The 16,652-nt window shown below is 39.0% G+C and overlaps 1 protein-coding gene across 3 annotated transcripts in view; it reads left to right on the top strand.

Moving 5' to 3' along the window:
- unc5db (unc-5 netrin receptor Db) overlaps positions 1-16,652 on the top strand; it is a 450,113-nt gene that overhangs the window by 316,715 nt on the left and 116,746 nt on the right. For all 3 annotated transcript variants that reach the window (XM_047381514.1, XM_047381513.1, XM_047381512.1), the window contains exon 7: positions 14,024-14,188. In XM_047381514.1, coding sequence (XP_047237470.1) covers positions 14,024-14,188 — 165 coding nt within the window. The remainder of the gene's footprint in view (positions 1-14,023; positions 14,189-16,652) is intronic.

The following is a 16,652-nucleotide window of genomic DNA, read 5'->3' as shown; positions in this document are numbered from 1 at the left end:
CAAACCATAAAATTCAGTTTCTGTTTAGTGAAATTCATTTTCAAACCAATGCATTTAATTTCAAATTTCACAAGTTCAAATTCAGTTTCTGATGGCACAAGTTTTTTCCCATAAGATTATTTTATATGTTCAGGTAGTTTAGGTTTAGTTGTTTTGGTTATCTTAGTGGTACTCTTACTGGACATAAGCTGTAATTTATATGTTAGGTGTTTTAGGTTTTAGGTTTAGGCTAATGTCTAATGAATACAGAGTTTAAAAAATGAAAAGTTAAGTGTCCATAAATCCAGGCCAAAATATTGGTTACACAGGGGAAACCAGAGGTCCCAAGTATGCTATATTAAGGCTGATTTAGGTTTAGGAAAACTTTCAAGGCTAGGTTCTAGATCCACAAAGAATAGAGAGCTGAGTAATAAAAATCTTGGCAAATTTTGTTAAACTAAGAGGATATCTGTCACCATGAAAGCCCGAGTCAGCTATAGCATGAACAGCACAATTGCACTGTTCTGTGGATAATTTGATGCTGTACAATGCACAGTTCTAATCAGTTATTTCATTTTTGACTGCACAGTTGCGTAGGAGCTTTATAATTCCTCCTACCCTTGAAAGGTTCAGTTCTGTCTGGTAGGGGAGGATAAGTTTTCCACTTCCGTGTACTTATACTAATACTGCTGTGTTATGAAATATGTTATGAAATCTGCTTGTTCTGGGGAAGAATCCTGCCCCCTGATGGCTGGTTACAATCCACCAGCATATTGCTGTGTTATAAGTTACCTTTTAATTGTTTGGGGAAAATACTGTCCCGTAGTCGCTGGTTACAGTCCACCAAGAAATTTATGTGTTATTCATTCTATTTGATTGTTTTGTGGAAGAACCCTGTCCCCTAGTGGCAAATTGTAGTCCACTGAGATATTTTTGTGTTATGGATACGGTTTAACTTTTGTGGGGAAGAATACTGTCCTCAGTGGTTGGATACAGTTCAATCTCTTAGATTACTGGTTTGTGTCCTTAAGAGAAAGGATGTTTTTTAAATGTTTATTTGTTTTTTGTAATCTCAATAATAAAATGAAGTAGCATACAGTTTCTCTTCTTTGATTTGGGTGTTATATTAAACTCTTTTGTACTAGAGTCTGTTTTGGATCCTAGGTTTTTTTCGTAGTTAGTACAGCCACAGCAGTGCTGTTCCTGCACTACCTTGTAGCTAAAACTAAATTCAAATTTTAGGGCTAATCATCAGTGGTGTCTGCTGGGTCTACAAGCGTTTTGGCCAGTTATCACCAATTGGGTACCTAGGGTTACGAGCAGGGTTATGCCATAGAAATTCATTTAAAAAAAAAGAATGGAAGTCCATTCAAAGTCCTTGTAAAGATAAAAAGACATAGGGCCTAACCTTCAAAAGGTTTGCGTGTACAAAATCACATGCAAACTCGTTTGCCTGGGCAGAGCTGATCTGCAAACCAGGTGCAAATTGAACTGCGTGTGTAAAGTCTGCGGAACAGTGGGCGCACACTTTTTAGCTTGTTAGCCTTCGTGAATAGCGGATGCTGTTTTTGTGTTGATATTTGGCACTTTTGAAAAGCAGGTGCCAATCTACACGCAAAATATTGTTTTTTAACAAACACTGAACATTAACAGCCAGAGACCATAAAACCATCGCGAAGCCAAAGGGACTTAGAAGGAAAAACAAATAATTAAAAGACTGTCCTGTGAACTCCTTGTGTGCAAGACAAATTATAAAAAAAAATTTCTCCCTCAATATTCCTTTACGGCTCTGTACGAAGCCTAATCATGTATTAAATTATTATGGACCTACCTTGGTTTGCTATTTTTGGGTCAGTCATGTTATATCCTTCAATTGAAATCACTTCACAGAAAGGAAGCTGAAAGCTATAACAGAGTGGGGGATTGTGTTGGGGGAGGATTTCAGTGAGGCTGTCAGCTTTTCAAGGTTTTATAATTATTAGCACTTTCAGATACTTATAAATGCAATGTATTATTGTTATTAGTTGTAGTAGTATTATATTTCTTATTATTATTATTATCCCCAATTACATGGCTTCAAGTTTCATCTTCCTTTTACGACTGCTCTGCTCTCCAACACTCTCTATAGTGACGGCCAGCACCATAGAGCCAGTTTGTTATTCATCGCGCTCGCAATCATTGAAGATCGCACGCAACATGCCCACTTATTGTATGTGCAATTTATTTTTTGCAGAAGAAAATTTGCGTTCCTTATTTGGAATCTTTAAAGAGCAGTCCTAATATATATATATATATATATATATATATATATATATATATATATTTGTGTGTGTGTGTGTGTGTCTACAGTCTGACATATAGATATGAGTATTTTTGGCAGTAAATTGGCCCAATAAGAATCAGTAAATACTTCATAATTTTCAGCTAGCACCATTCAATTGTGGTATAAATAGTGTGCTTCATGTAAGTATTTTATTTGTACCAATGAGTGCTTCAGGAGAATTGCGCTACATGCATTAATACAAATGCTTGCTCCTTTATGTTCATGTCAAAGTTTGTTTGGACCAGTGCTCAAGTCTAATTTAGTCATAATGTTCTGGAACATTTTAAAGGTTTTTCAGTCATTCCAGTCTGATGAATAATCACTAGTTTGCTGCAGTGAAAGAAATTGTGTTGCAGTGTTAACTGCTACATTTTATAAATTAATCTGAACTACTTTAACTGCTGAACAGTTTATATGATGTATTCATTTAAACTGCAAAACATACTGTAGGGTGACCTTAAACCACAAGTGAATCAGAACAGTGTTGGATTTTAAAAACTAAAGTAACAATGACCAAAATTACTTCTTTTTAAACTACTCCCCAGGTGATAGTAGTCACTGCATTCAGCGCTGTAATGATACAGTATTTTCTAGTGTGCAAAAGTTTAAAATTCTGCACTGTAGTTGTTTTGTTTAAGAAAAATTCACTAAAAAATAATGTTTTGTTCATTTGTGCATGTATAAGCAGCTTTGACTGTGAGGTTATGTTGGACAGGCTTTGGCTCTGACACTGAATAAGAAATCAGGCATATACTGTATGCAAATCATTTAGGTTTTACAGATATACTGTTAGATTACAACATAAATAAATATTCATGACAACAGAATGCAATCTTCAACCACAATGAAAAGCCTTTAGGGCATTTATTATTAAGAAAGGTAAATGTAAAGGAATACATTTTTAAATGTCTTGAATAATCACCATACACTTCAGAGCTGTTAAATTATGTTGTCTTAATCCAGTTTTGCTTCAGAGTTGAACTTTAATTTTTCTGATCATTAACAGAGTGGATGTTATATGCTGCAATATGCATGTTTATTCCTGTGCTCAATGTTTAGTTAGATCTGCATCATGCAAATGAAAATGACTTAGGCAGCCACCTTAGATTTAATCACGACTTAGGACAACATAGAAATATCAATTAAGAAATAGATTGTGTAACAAAACCATGTTGCCTATGAATAACATCGTTTTGACATGTTGAGTAAAATGTGGCTGTGTTAATAAACTGCTGCAAGTGAGATGAGTCAAGTTTATCAGTGATGAGTGGTAACGGGAAACAGATGAATAGTGTCTTTGTACGTACAGCGTCTTTTCAAGCTAATCCTGTTGCTTTAACCTTTCTGCATTTTGTCATATCACAACCACAGGCTTTCATGCATGTAGACCAACTTAAAGTTGTGCATAATTGTGAAGTAGAAAAAAAATATTACGTGGTTTTTATCATTACAAAAATAATGATCTGAGAACTGAAAAGTGTTGTATGTTTTTGTATTCAGCTCCTTGGACTCAATACAAACCATTTTCTGTAACTACAGTGGTTCTACTCGAATATGTCTCTACCAGCTTTGCACATCTAGACACTGAAATGTTTGCCCATTGTTCTTTGCAAAATAGCTCAAGCTCAGTCAGATTGGCTAAAGACCATCGATGACAGCAATTTTCAAGTTTTGGCAAAGGTTCTCGTTTGGATTTAGGTCTGGACTTTGACTGGGTCCTTATAAATGTGATTTTATCGATACCGTTCCATTGTTGTCGCTGTATGTTATGGTTTTTGTTCTTCTGGAAGGTAAAGCTCTGGGCCAGTCTCAACTCTTTTCCACCTCTAACAGATTTTCTTCCAGGATTGCCATGTATGTAGCTCCATACATCTTGGCATCAGCTTTTACTTACTTCCCCCTACCTGCTGAAAGAAATATTTCTACAGGATAATGCAGCCACCACCTTGTTTACCTGTAGGGATAGTGTGTTTAGGTTGATGTATAGTAGTTTGCAATAGCATAAAAAAGGTCAATTTGGATTTTAAATCTACTCTAAATTGAAATCTAATCGACCAGAGCAACTTCTTATTTTATTCTAATCTATGCTTATAAAGTTAGTTGTATACAGATCGTCGTGAGTGAGGGACAACGTATTCTAAAAGCATAGCCTGCAGGTGTATTTTGTGCTCTTAAATTGAACCTGAAGGTTCCAACTCTGACTCCTTACTGCTGTTTTCCACCACCTCCATGACAACAGGAGCTCTTGCAGCACTAGTGCTGCTCACTGTACTGATGCTGCTTTCGTCACCACTTTTGTAAAGAAAAATTCAAAATTCACCCATAATTCCCCATCTATTCAAATTAGTCTATATAGTCTATCGGGCGTGCACTGCTGTGTCAGACAGCCTCAGAAAAAGAAAGTAGGGGTGTCTTTGTCTTTACCTATTGCCACTGCTGTCTGTGGGAGTTTCACATTTGCATGCAGCGGTAAAAGAAGCCGGTTTTGCTCTGTTGTCAGTATCGGTATGTGTTGTGGTTGAAGCGTAGGTTGCTATAAATATCTCTATAGCCACTGACTGATAGATGAGGTCAGTTTCGTTTTGGCACATTGTTTGTACCAGGTTTGGCCTGAATGCAGGAAAAATACAGAAGATGGAGAGATAACAAGGAGGTGGTTGTGTAGAAATGAAGGTCCTTTTGGGGACAGAAAGTCAGCTGCAACAGAGAAGGAGCTTTATTAGGGGCTACGTCAAATACAAATAGAAAATAAAAGCAGAGAATATAAAGTCAAAGTAAGGCAGAATTTTGCAGATGTTTCATTTTATCATTCTGAAACTATTGTTTACTAGGTGAAAGACGAGCCCAGTCAACAGAATCAGAGCATTGAGTCACTGGAGAACTGTCAGGAGGAACAATAAACGCTCACTCCACAGCAGCTGTGGTCAGCCTCGCGTGCACTCACACTCTCCAACATACAAGCAAGCTCATTTGCATTTTAAGTAGGGAAGGAGAAAAACCACAGTGGGGTACGGAGTGGAACGAACCCATGTAAAATCCCAATGAAAAAGGGCCTCTTCCACCTCCCGCCTCACTTAGTTAGGGGTATCACAACTGCTGCCAGAAGTCCTCAGGCGCCATATGGTATCCCAATATTTGTTAAGCAAAGCATGATGAGCTCTTTCTTGATCAGATGACAGAGCGCAGAGGAAGATTTGCTGCTATTAGCATGAGCCAGGCTGTCTTGGTTTCATTGCCTTGCATCAAATCTCATTATATAAACAGGCCCAGGGGTTAATGAGGAGAAATGTCTCTCAGGCTGCACCACCACACCTCCCTGTTCATTGTCTGTCACACCAAACCTTTATGTGTGCCTGCTGCAGAAACACTCAAATTATGTAAATACTACATCAAATCCAAACTTAGTAAATGAAACCATAAAGGTTTCCGTAAACCACTAAGAGCTTCTGCATGGGTTCAACATTTTTAAGGTGAAAAATGATTGACACTTTGCTAAAACGTTTGTATACATCTATTTTTTGGCCCGGTGTCCCCAAGCATTCACCTCAGTGTTAAGATATCTGGCACACAGTTTCACACTGCAGTCAGAATGCTGACTCTCAACTGTCTGTTCAAATAAAACATTTCAGTGTTTTCTCATTAGGATTCCTGTGGCATTCATGTCTCTTTGCAATCCCTCGATGGAGAATTTAATTTAAAGGAACCCAGCAGACGACGAACGGTAACTCCTCCCCCTGCATCCAGGTCTACTGAGATATGAGCTGCCAAACGTGGGAGAGATCCCAAAGCAGGGACGTCTCCACTTTATAACATGAAATCCCTCAAAACTTGTTGGAAAGGTGGAACCGTAACACATTTTAAAAAGATTTCTCCAACACAGACAGTCAGTCCATGAGGTTCTGTTTTTTTTATTTTTTTATTTCTTATAACATAATTTAAGATATTACATTTAATGAAGGATTCACTACCTCTTTCACCACAGACAGCTGTATATGAATGATGATGATTTAAAATCTATCACAGTTTAAGTTAGAATTTTGAGAAGAAATTTGAAGAAGACATTTTAGCTGAAGACTTTTTTAACCTCATATATGACCAAAGTATAATGCTGACTACCTTCCTACTAGGGCCTTATTCTGGAATAAATGTCTGCTTTGGTCATTTCTATTTACCTCGGTAAATGCAGTGGAAATTCAGGAGGGTAATAATGAACTGGGGTAAAAAACTTCCTGAAAAAGGATTTTGGAGTAGAAGTGCACCTTATAGTGCCTTTCATCTCATGGTACTGTGCTGTGAAAAAACAGCTCTTGCTAAAGTTTTGCTCTTTGTTGTAGCTGCTTGACTAAACAAACAAAATTTCTACTTTTTCATTTATTACACACTATAGAATACTGCAATACTGCTTTTTTGTTCTCTTGTTAGTTTAATTCGTTTGACACCCTCACCCAAGCCCACACTCTCCCACCCCCATCCCTCTTACTCTGTTCTTTACCTGACTGATTTTGGATTAGTGCCTCAAATCTCGTCACTTCTGGTTTTCATTCAGTTTGTTCTTGGGTTTCCTGCCCTGCAACGCTTCAGGGTAATTTCATTAAGAAACCATTTTTGTTCCTTTACACCCCACTGCTTTTGGATTTTGTGTCCTAGCCTAGTTGTCACAAGGATCTCTATTCAAACTGCACTTAAAGCATTTCAATGCTCAAATAACAAACCTGAGGAACTAATCACTTACCTTACTAAACTATTGTGTTGAAATTACTTTTTCTACCATTTATCATTCAGTAGTAGCTGTTTGATTGCATTGCTTTTTTCAAGAGTTGTCCAAAGTTGAGATTTTGCAGCTCCCACTCAGCATGCTGCAGTGGTAAAGTCAGTTTAAAGGATAATTTGCACACCGGCACAACCACGAATAATAAACACGGCCAAGCTGTAGGATTGCATCAGACATTAAAGGGCATCAAGAGAGTATGTTCATAGAGAAATCAGGTGCCAAATGAAAAGAGATGATGTGTTATGGGTGTAATCAATGGCAATAAAAAGGAGAGCCCCTCTTTTAAAATTTAAATAGTACTTTGAAATGATCTCTTGCACCTTTATTTGAAAACAATTCACACTCATCAAAGTTGTCATGAAATCAAACAATTCTAATTGTGATGGAGTCTGGTGTATTTGGCCGCTCTTCCTCTTTGGCCTTTTGGCCTTTATTTTTCCCTAAAATAAATGACTTTACCTTCCTTTATGCCCCATAAAGGTCTTTCCTAAGATTTTAATTCCTGACCCCTAGCCCTGGCTCAAAAAAACCTTCAGCCTCAATCTGTGTTCCCCGTAGCAGAAATCTAATTTTGAGTATTAACAGAGTTCAAAGCCAATACCTATCATTGGCTTAGATCTTTTTTTAATAGGTGTAGTATTTAGTTTTTTTCACTTGAGTGTAGCCCTGCTTAGTTAAATGGTGTACCTTTTTTGATTTATTTCAATTTTCTTTGCTGCCACATAGTCCATGGTTCACGGGCCTCAGGCATCCAGGAACCACAGGTTGAGGACCACTGCTTTAAACACTGACGCCAGCTTTTTGCAGAGATTGAAAAATGGATTGAATATCTTCAGAATTAATAGTGTATTATTTCTGGCATGGACAATAACAGATTTTGGAGTGGCATTCCCTAGGTCACAGCTCTAAATTAGCTCCACATCATTTAGCTTTTAACCCAGATTTTACAAGGAGTACTGTGGTGGGAAAAATTCCACAATTTCTGGAAGAAGACATTTTCTGTGCAGGCTTTTAGAGAACATGAGACTAGAGTTTTTGTGGTTCCACTCTAAATATTTCTTACCTTCAAAAACAAAATAACCTACAGTACAGATCAAAGGTTTGGACACACCTTCTCATTTGAAGAGTTGTCTTTATTTTCATGACGATGAATATTGTAGCTTCACACTGAAGGCATCAAAACTATGAATTAACACATGTGGAATTATATACTGAACAAAAAAGGGTGAAACAACTGAAGATATGTCTTATATTCTAGGTTCTTCAAAGTAGCCACCTTTTGCTTTGATTAATGCTCCGCACACTCTTGGCATTCTGTTGATGAGCTTCAAGAGGTAGTCACCTGAAATGGTTTTCACTTCACAGGTGTGCCCTGACAGGTTTAATAAGTGGGATTTCAAGCCTTATAAATGGGGTTGGGACCATCAGTTGTGTTGTGCAGGAGGTGGCTACAGTAAACAGCTGATAGTCCTACTAAATAGACTGTTACAATTTGTATTATGGCAAGAAAAAAGCAACTAAGTAAATAAAAACGAGTGGCGCAGAAGAGGTGAACGGATGGACTCTACATGCCTGGTTCTCACCGTGAAGCATGGAGGAGGAGGTGTGATGGTGTGGGGGTGCTTTGCTGGTGACACTGTTGGGGATTTATTCAAAATTGAAGGCATACTGAACCAGCATGGCTACCACAGAATCTTGCAGTGGCATGCTATTCCATCCGGTTTGCGTTTAGTTGGACCATCATTTATTTTTCAACAGGACAATAACCCCAAACACACCCCCAGGGTGTGTAAGGGCTATTTGACCAAGAAGGAGAATGATGGGGTGCTGCGCCAGATGACCTGGCCTCCACAGTCACTGGACCTGAACCCAATTGAGATGGTTTGAGGTGAGGTGGACCGCAGAGTGAAGGCAAAAGGGCCAACAAGTGCTAAGCTTCTCTGGGAACTCCTTCAAGACTGTTGGAAAACCATTTCAGGTGACTACCTCTTGAAGCTCATCAACAGAATGCCAAGAGTGTGCGGAGCAGTAATCAAAGCAAAAGGTGGCTACTTTGAAGAACCTAGAATGTAAGATATAATTTCAGTTGTTTTACACTTTTTTGTTCAGTATATAATTCCACATGTGTTAATTCATAGTTTTGATGCCTTCAATGTGAAGCTACAATATTCATAGTCATGAAAATAAAAAAAACTCTTTGAATGAGAAGGTGTGTCCAAACCTTTTGTCTGCACTGTATATCTTTCCATTCCCATTTTCAAGGTTTTTGCCTTGGAAGATGTGTCAGAACACATTAATCTAACAAGTTTTGGCTGTTGAGGTGTGAGAGAAAACAACAAGCGTGTTTACATTCCAATACAACACAGAAGTAATTAGGTTTTTCTTTCTTTTCCTGGAGAAAAAATGCAAACCAATCCTTTCATAGTTTTTGTCAGGACCTGATATAGGGGTTCAGTGTCAATCAGCAGAGAAGAGGGAATAACAGCAAATCTAACCTTTTCCCAACAGATGCTGTGAAAAACAATGAATCTGCACCTTCCATTCAAGCATAAGTTAACATTTGTAGACAAAACTCTACCCACTGTAATTACTGTGTCAGAGACAGCATGGAGACCTTAAACTCGCACTATTCCAAGCGTACCCATAAGATCTCTACCCATAAGACTTATGGGGCTCAACTCTGACAGCAGGACACAATGCTTGAAGAAAAAAAACATCAGGAGTTACACATGCAACGGACTTTTCAAATGTTACTTCATGGTCTGTCCTGAGGCTAACATTGAAACACAAGGTTACCGCTGAGCTTTGAAGGTGTTCTAAGTTCCTCTGCCCTTTAATGACTTTTACTAACAGACATTTGACCCTGAATCTACCATGATGAGAGACAGAACTTGTTTCTCTAAAAACAATTACCTTTTCACCAGTTTGCAAAATAAACCTCTCTAAGCCTGTAGAGAGGCTTAGAGAGAACATTCGTTCTTTCCTTGTCCACTTAAACATCTTCAGGAGGGAGGGAAAACTTTGCTCCTGCCTGTTTTTCTTCTGACTGTATAAAATGTGCTCCAAAGATGAGTCCAGTGTAACGCTCTTCTTGCTCTGGTAAACAGCATTGATTGTAGCCCATGTCAGTGGGTTTGGGCTTTTGGCCAAAATGTTTCTCAGTTTCATTCTGGTGGAAATCTCACACTGGCGATTGCATCAGGCAGGCCGGCAGGACCATTCACTTTCAGGCCATGCTGAAGAAACGTCTCTGGTGTAGTGAAGCCGTGGGGAGAGCAAGAGTCTAACTGTCCAGACTCAAAGCACTGAGCAAGCGCTCAGATCCCGATGTGTGTGTGTGTAAGAGGCAGAAAAAAAAAGGTTTAGTACACGGTTTATATTTTTCACATTCAGAAAATTGTCAGTCAGTCCGTTGTCCACATACCTGTCATCCATTTCCTTCTTTTTTTCTCTTCTCATTTTCTTTTGTAGTTTCTCCAACCCTTTTTTTTTAACATTCCAAGAGCTGAACAAGTTTTAACCAGTTTATTGATGCACTCAGTGCCTTTTTTGGTCCATACTTTTAGAATGAAATTAAACGTTTCTCCCTGGAGAGGAGCCGATTCCTTGGGAACTTTCTGGCCTATTATGCGTCTGGGTAATGAGAGAATATTCCTTTAAAATGTGTTCACATTAGAGACCAAGAGTGAATGTCTTTCGCTGCTCTGTACCAACCCCCTAAAACGTCTGCATTTCCAGGCCCACTCTGGGGTCTTACGCAGCAAACATATGCTTTGTGCTGTCACCTCCCAGACAATGAACTTTTACTTTTCACTGTCAAAGGGGAATAACCCAATTTACATTTGTCCTCAGTCGAAACTTTGTTATAATTGTTTAACTTCTAAATTGCTTAGTAGGACCTTTTATCATTTTACTTCTTTTAGTATATTGATTTTTTTTTCACCCAGGCTGTTTCTCTGATGAACATTTAATAGAGTACAAAACAACAGCATACAGATGTTGCAAATGCACCTTTTCTTAGATATGTGTATATTGTACATTGTAAATTGTAAATTTGTATATTGTGTAATGCAAAAACAGCACAAAAGAGCAAAGTGTACCAGAGTCAAATTCCTTGTTTGTATGCATGAACTTGGCAATAAAGCTGATTTTGATTCTGATTCTGATTTTAGGCATTTGGTTGTATTTTGTGCTAATTTTAACAAGCTTCTAAGCAAATTAGAAATACTAACAATAATTAAATTATGCTAATTGGACGATTTCACCATCACTGGGAAATAAAATTTGATTCTTTTAGGACTCCAGTGCCGAGTCTTCAAGAACAGAGTTAGAAGTCCTCCTTCTCTTTAGCAATAATGGAGTTTGGGGCAAGGAAGCCCTTTCCAAGCTGATCAGACCCTTCTTTTGCCAATGGCCTCGGATAAAATCAGTCAAGGAATCCTGTTTGTGAGGTCAATTGTTGTGAAAACATTTATATTTTCCAAGGGAAGAGACTGGAGATTGTCACTCAAGTTAGCTTTATTGATTACTATATGCATGGAAGAGCAGTTTACAGCAATCAGACATGTATTTGAGAGCCCTAATAAAACCGCTCTAACTAGACAAACAAAGAACATCCCTTTATAACAAGTTCAAGACAGTAATTCTTGGAACTGAAGCCCAGATACCAGGGTAATGCTTATCTGTTACTCTTCATCCCTGGAACCCCCCCCCCCTGGGACAAACAGAGCCTTCTGCAGATCCATTGTTAGGCCATAGGTTAAGTGACACGGAGAAGGGGTGATTACTATTTTAGGTCATGCAGAGTATAAGGTTATCCCAGACTAATTCATTGATGTTCCAGAAAAAGAGGTACATGTCCCTGCTCTAAAGAACATTTCTCAACTCCTCTAGACCCTAGTGTATTTACCAGCATTGCAGCAATCCATTGAACCTGAAGATGTAAAGTTTTGATGCAGCTGCTCGCCCATGGAAACCCATTCCATGAAGCTCTGTATGAATGGCTCTTAAGCAAATCTGAAGCTTGGAGGTCTGTAACTTTGGGATTTTACGTAGCCTAACATTTTGTGGCTGAGTTGCTGTTTTTCTTAATTGATTCAGCTTAAAAATATCACAGCCACATATTGCACAAATGTTTATGGTGGTAGTCTGCGTGCTTAGGTGCTTCTTTTTTTAAATACACCTGTGACCATGTGATGTAAAGTGATTCAAGCACCTGGATGCAATGAAATAGAAGTTTGTCTCAGTACTTGGCACAAGGAAATATATGACGATTGACTGTACACTAGAGCAACCATCTTTCCAAGGTCCCTTTTCCTTTTGTGAAAAAATATTAATAATTATTATTATTTTCATTTTTTGACCACTATGTTTTCCTTAAACATTAAAGAAACCTAATCAACTAAGCCAGTGATCAGCATCAAAAGCAATAGGAAACATACAGGGATTGGACAATGAAACTGAAACACCTGTCATTTTAGTGTGGGAGGTTTCATGGCTAAATTGGACCAGCAAGGTACCCAGTCTTCATTGATTGCACATTGCACCAGTAAGAGCAGAGTGTGAAGGTTCAATTAGCAGGGTAAAAGCACAGTTTTGCTCAAAATATTGAAATGCACACAACATTATGGGTGACATATCAGAGTTCAAAAGAGGACAAATTGTTGGTGCACGTCTTGCTGGCACATCTGTGACCAAGACAGCAAGTCTTTGTGATGTATCAAGAGCCACGGTATCCAGGGTAATGTCAGCATACCACCAAGAAGGACGAACCACATCCAACAGGATTAACTGTGGACGCAAGTGGAAGCTGTCTGAAAGGGATGTTAGGGTGCCAACCCGGATTGTATCCAAAACACATAAAACCACGGCTGCCCAAATCACGGCAGAAGTAAATGTGCACCTCAACTCTCCTGTTTCCACCAGAACTGTCCGTCGGGAACTCCACAGGGTCAATATACACGGCCGGGCTGCTATAGCCAAACCTTTGGTCACTCATGCCAATGCCAAACGTCGGTTTCAATGGTGCAAGGAGCGCAAATATTGGGCTGTGGACAATGTGAAACATGTATTGTTCTCTGATGAGTACACCTTTACTGTTTTCCCCACATCCAGGAGAGTTACGGTGTGGAGAAGCCCCAAAGAAGTGTACTACCCAGACTGTTGCATGCCCAGAGTGAAGCATGGGGGTGGATCAGTGATGGTTTGGGCTGCCATATCATGGCATTCCCTTGGCCCAATGCTTGTGCTAGATGGGCGCGTCACTGCCAAGGACTACAGAACCATTCTTGAGGACCATGTGCATCCAATGGTTCAAACATTATATCCTGAAGGCGGTGCCATGTATCAGGATGACAATGCACCAATACACACAGCAAGACTGGTGAAAGATTGGTTTGATGAACATGAAAGTGAAGTTGAACATCTCCCATGGCCAGCACAGTCACCAGATCTAAATATTATTGAGCCACTTTGGGGTGTTTTGGAGGAGCGAGTCAGGAAACGTTTTCCTCCACCAGTATCACGTAGTGACCTGGCCACTATCCTGCAAGAAGAATGGCTTAAAATCCCTCTGACCACTGTGCAGGACTTGTATATGTCATTCCCAAGACGAATTGACGCTGTATTGGCCGCAAAAGGAGGCCCTACACCATACTAATAAATTATTGTGTTCTAAAACCAGGTGTTTCGGTTTCATTGTCCAACCGCTGTAGAAGCATCACTTCAGTGTTTTTATTGTGAAGCAATTGGACCCCTTCCAATTTTTTACTTAATCTTTTAGATAAACCATAATTTTGCCAGTTCAAGTCAAGTAATATTTAGTTTTTAGTTGTATTGTGATTTTACTGCCTTATATTTATTACTGCCTTTTTAAATTGTGGCTTTCCTGTTCTTATTAGTTTCAGAGGTTTGCCTATGTAATCTGTGCTGTCTGTGTCATAATTTTTCAGTTGATGGAGGCTGGGATGAGTGGAGTGAATGGACGGTCTGCAGCAGCCAGTGTGAACGGCAGCGGAGTCGGGAATGCAACTCCCCGGCACCCAGACACCGAGGCAAGACGTGTGAAGGGAACAGCAAGGCCACTGAGAACTGCACAGATGGAATGTGCACCCAGAGTAAGGGTCTTCTCCCCTCCTACCGAGTATCATAATCGTACACAGGGTTTTCTTGTCATCACCGTTACCATATGCACACCTACTATCACGGGCAGTTTGTCGTGAGCATGTGAACAGGTGGCATGTCAGGAGGAGAGTCTGTGGACTGACAAACTCTCAGTGCATGAAAATGTTAATGCTTTTTATCCTGCGTTACGCTCACTTACCATAATGTATGTCAAACTGAGTCTGTGAATAAGAAGTTTAGACAAATACTCTTTTATAAAGTGTTTAAATTGAAACAATATTGTTCAGAGTACCACTATGATATGGGCTGAACTATTCAGTTTACATCTAGCAAGAGTTTTGACTTTTTCTTTATAATTATTTCTATATAATTATTTCTTTATAATTTTTCTTTACAAGATATATAATTTTCTTTACAATTATGTTATAGCAGGCACACAATTAAATGTTAGTTTGATTATTGAGCAGTTTTGTTTTTCTAACTAGAGATGCACCGATCCAAGATCTTATGTAAAGCTCTGAAATATCCCAAAGTTACAGATCTTTTCTCCCTCTCCATCATTGAAGATATATAAATACAGTAAAATCCTCAAGGTTATTGGGCAGAGTTATCTGTAAAAGTGAAAGATAACTCATTAACCTTTTCTCTGCACAGTTTAAAATGTAGAAGTGCACTTTATCTCGGGATATTTTTAAGATTTATTTATTCCAACTAAACATTTGCAGTGCCTTTATTCACCCTAGAATTAAATATGATTGTTTGAGAGTTTGCACCATTTCATTTACAGAACATACCTAGAAATAACAGAAAATTTCAGCTTGCAGAACTGCTTGTCCCCCATAAAGTCAGTTATGGGGGGCAATTAAAGCTACAAGTCACTTTAGATAAGTCTCTATCAGTTTTCTACATCTTGCCGCTGGGACTTTTGCCCGTTCCTCAAGGCTAAACTACTCCAGCTCCTTCATATTCAATGGTTCTCGCTTGTCAACAGTGATCTTCAAGTCTAACTACAGATTCACAATTGGTTGGAGGTCTGGACTTTGACTAGGCCATTCCAACACCTAGTGTGCTTTGGGTCATTGTCCTGCTGGAAGGTGAACCTCCATCCCATACTGAAATCACAGGTATACTGACACAGGTTTTGCTCGAGAATATCCTGCATTTAGCACCATTTGTCTTTCCTTTGATTTGGACCAGATGTCCAGTCCCTGCTGCTGAAAAACATCCCCACAGCAAGATGCTGCCACCACCATGTTTCACTGTGGGGATGGTGTTCTTGGTGTGATGGAATGTGTTGGGTTTGCATCAGACATAGGTTTTCCTTGGTGGCTGAAAAGTTCCATTTTTGTCTCATCCAACCAGAGCTGCTTCATCCGTACATTTGGAGAGTTGCCCACATGCCTTTTGGCAAACTTGAAACGGCCGTCTTATTTTTAACACTAAGTAATGGCTTTTTTTTGTCCAATCTTCCATAAAGCCCAGCTCTATGAAGTGTATGGTTTATTGTGGTCCTATGGACACATACTCCACTCTCTGCCGTGAAACTCTGCAACTCTCTTAGGGTTACCGTTGGTCTCTGTGCTGCCTCTCTGTTTAATACCCTCCTTGCCTGGTCTATGAGTTTTGGTGTGTGCCTAACCCTTGGCAGGTTTGTTGTGGTACCATGTGCTTTCCTTTTGAAGATGATGGATTTGATTGTGCTCTAGGGACACATCACAGATAACCACTTGTGCTTCTCAATAACTTTGCCCCTGACTTGTTTGGAGAACTCCTTTGTCTTCATGGTGTGATGGCTCTTGCTTAGTGGTGTTGCAGCCTCTAGGGCCTTTCAGAAAAGGTGTGTTTACTATGACAGATCATGTGACTCACTGGTGAACCTTATTGCACAGATTATATGACGTTTAAAGGTTATTGGTTGTACCAGAACATTTTAGGTTTTTTTTTAGCAAGTATTTATTCACATGACAATTTTCAGTTTTTTTTACATATATATATATACAGGTCCTTCTCAAAAAATTAGCATATTGTGATAAAGTTCATTATTTTCTATAATGTAATGATGAAAATTTAACATTCATATATTTTAGATTCATTGCACACTAACTGAAATATTTCAGGTCTTTTATTGTCTTAATACGGATGATTGTGGCATACAGCTCATGAAAACCCAAAATTCCTATCTCACAAAATTAGCATATTTCATCCGACCAATAAAAGAAAAGTGCTTTTAATACAAAAAACGTCAACCTTCAAATAATCATGTACAGTTATGCACTCAATACTTGGTCGGGAATCCTTTTGCAGAAATGACTGCTTCAATGCGGCGTGGCATGGAGGCAATCAGCCTGTGGCACTGCTGAGGTCTTATGGAGGCCCAGGATGCTTCGATAGCGGCCTTTAGCTCATCCAGAGTGTTGGGTCTTGAGTCTCTCAACGTTCTCTTCACAATATCCCACA

Source organism: Girardinichthys multiradiatus, chromosome 12, assembly GCF_021462225.1.
Source record: "Girardinichthys multiradiatus isolate DD_20200921_A chromosome 12, DD_fGirMul_XY1, whole genome shotgun sequence".
In the NCBI taxonomy this organism is placed as follows: Eukaryota; Metazoa; Chordata; class Actinopteri; order Cyprinodontiformes; family Goodeidae; genus Girardinichthys; species Girardinichthys multiradiatus.
Note: the sequence above shows the minus strand (reverse complement) of the source record. Positions and strands in the feature narration are given on the sequence as shown.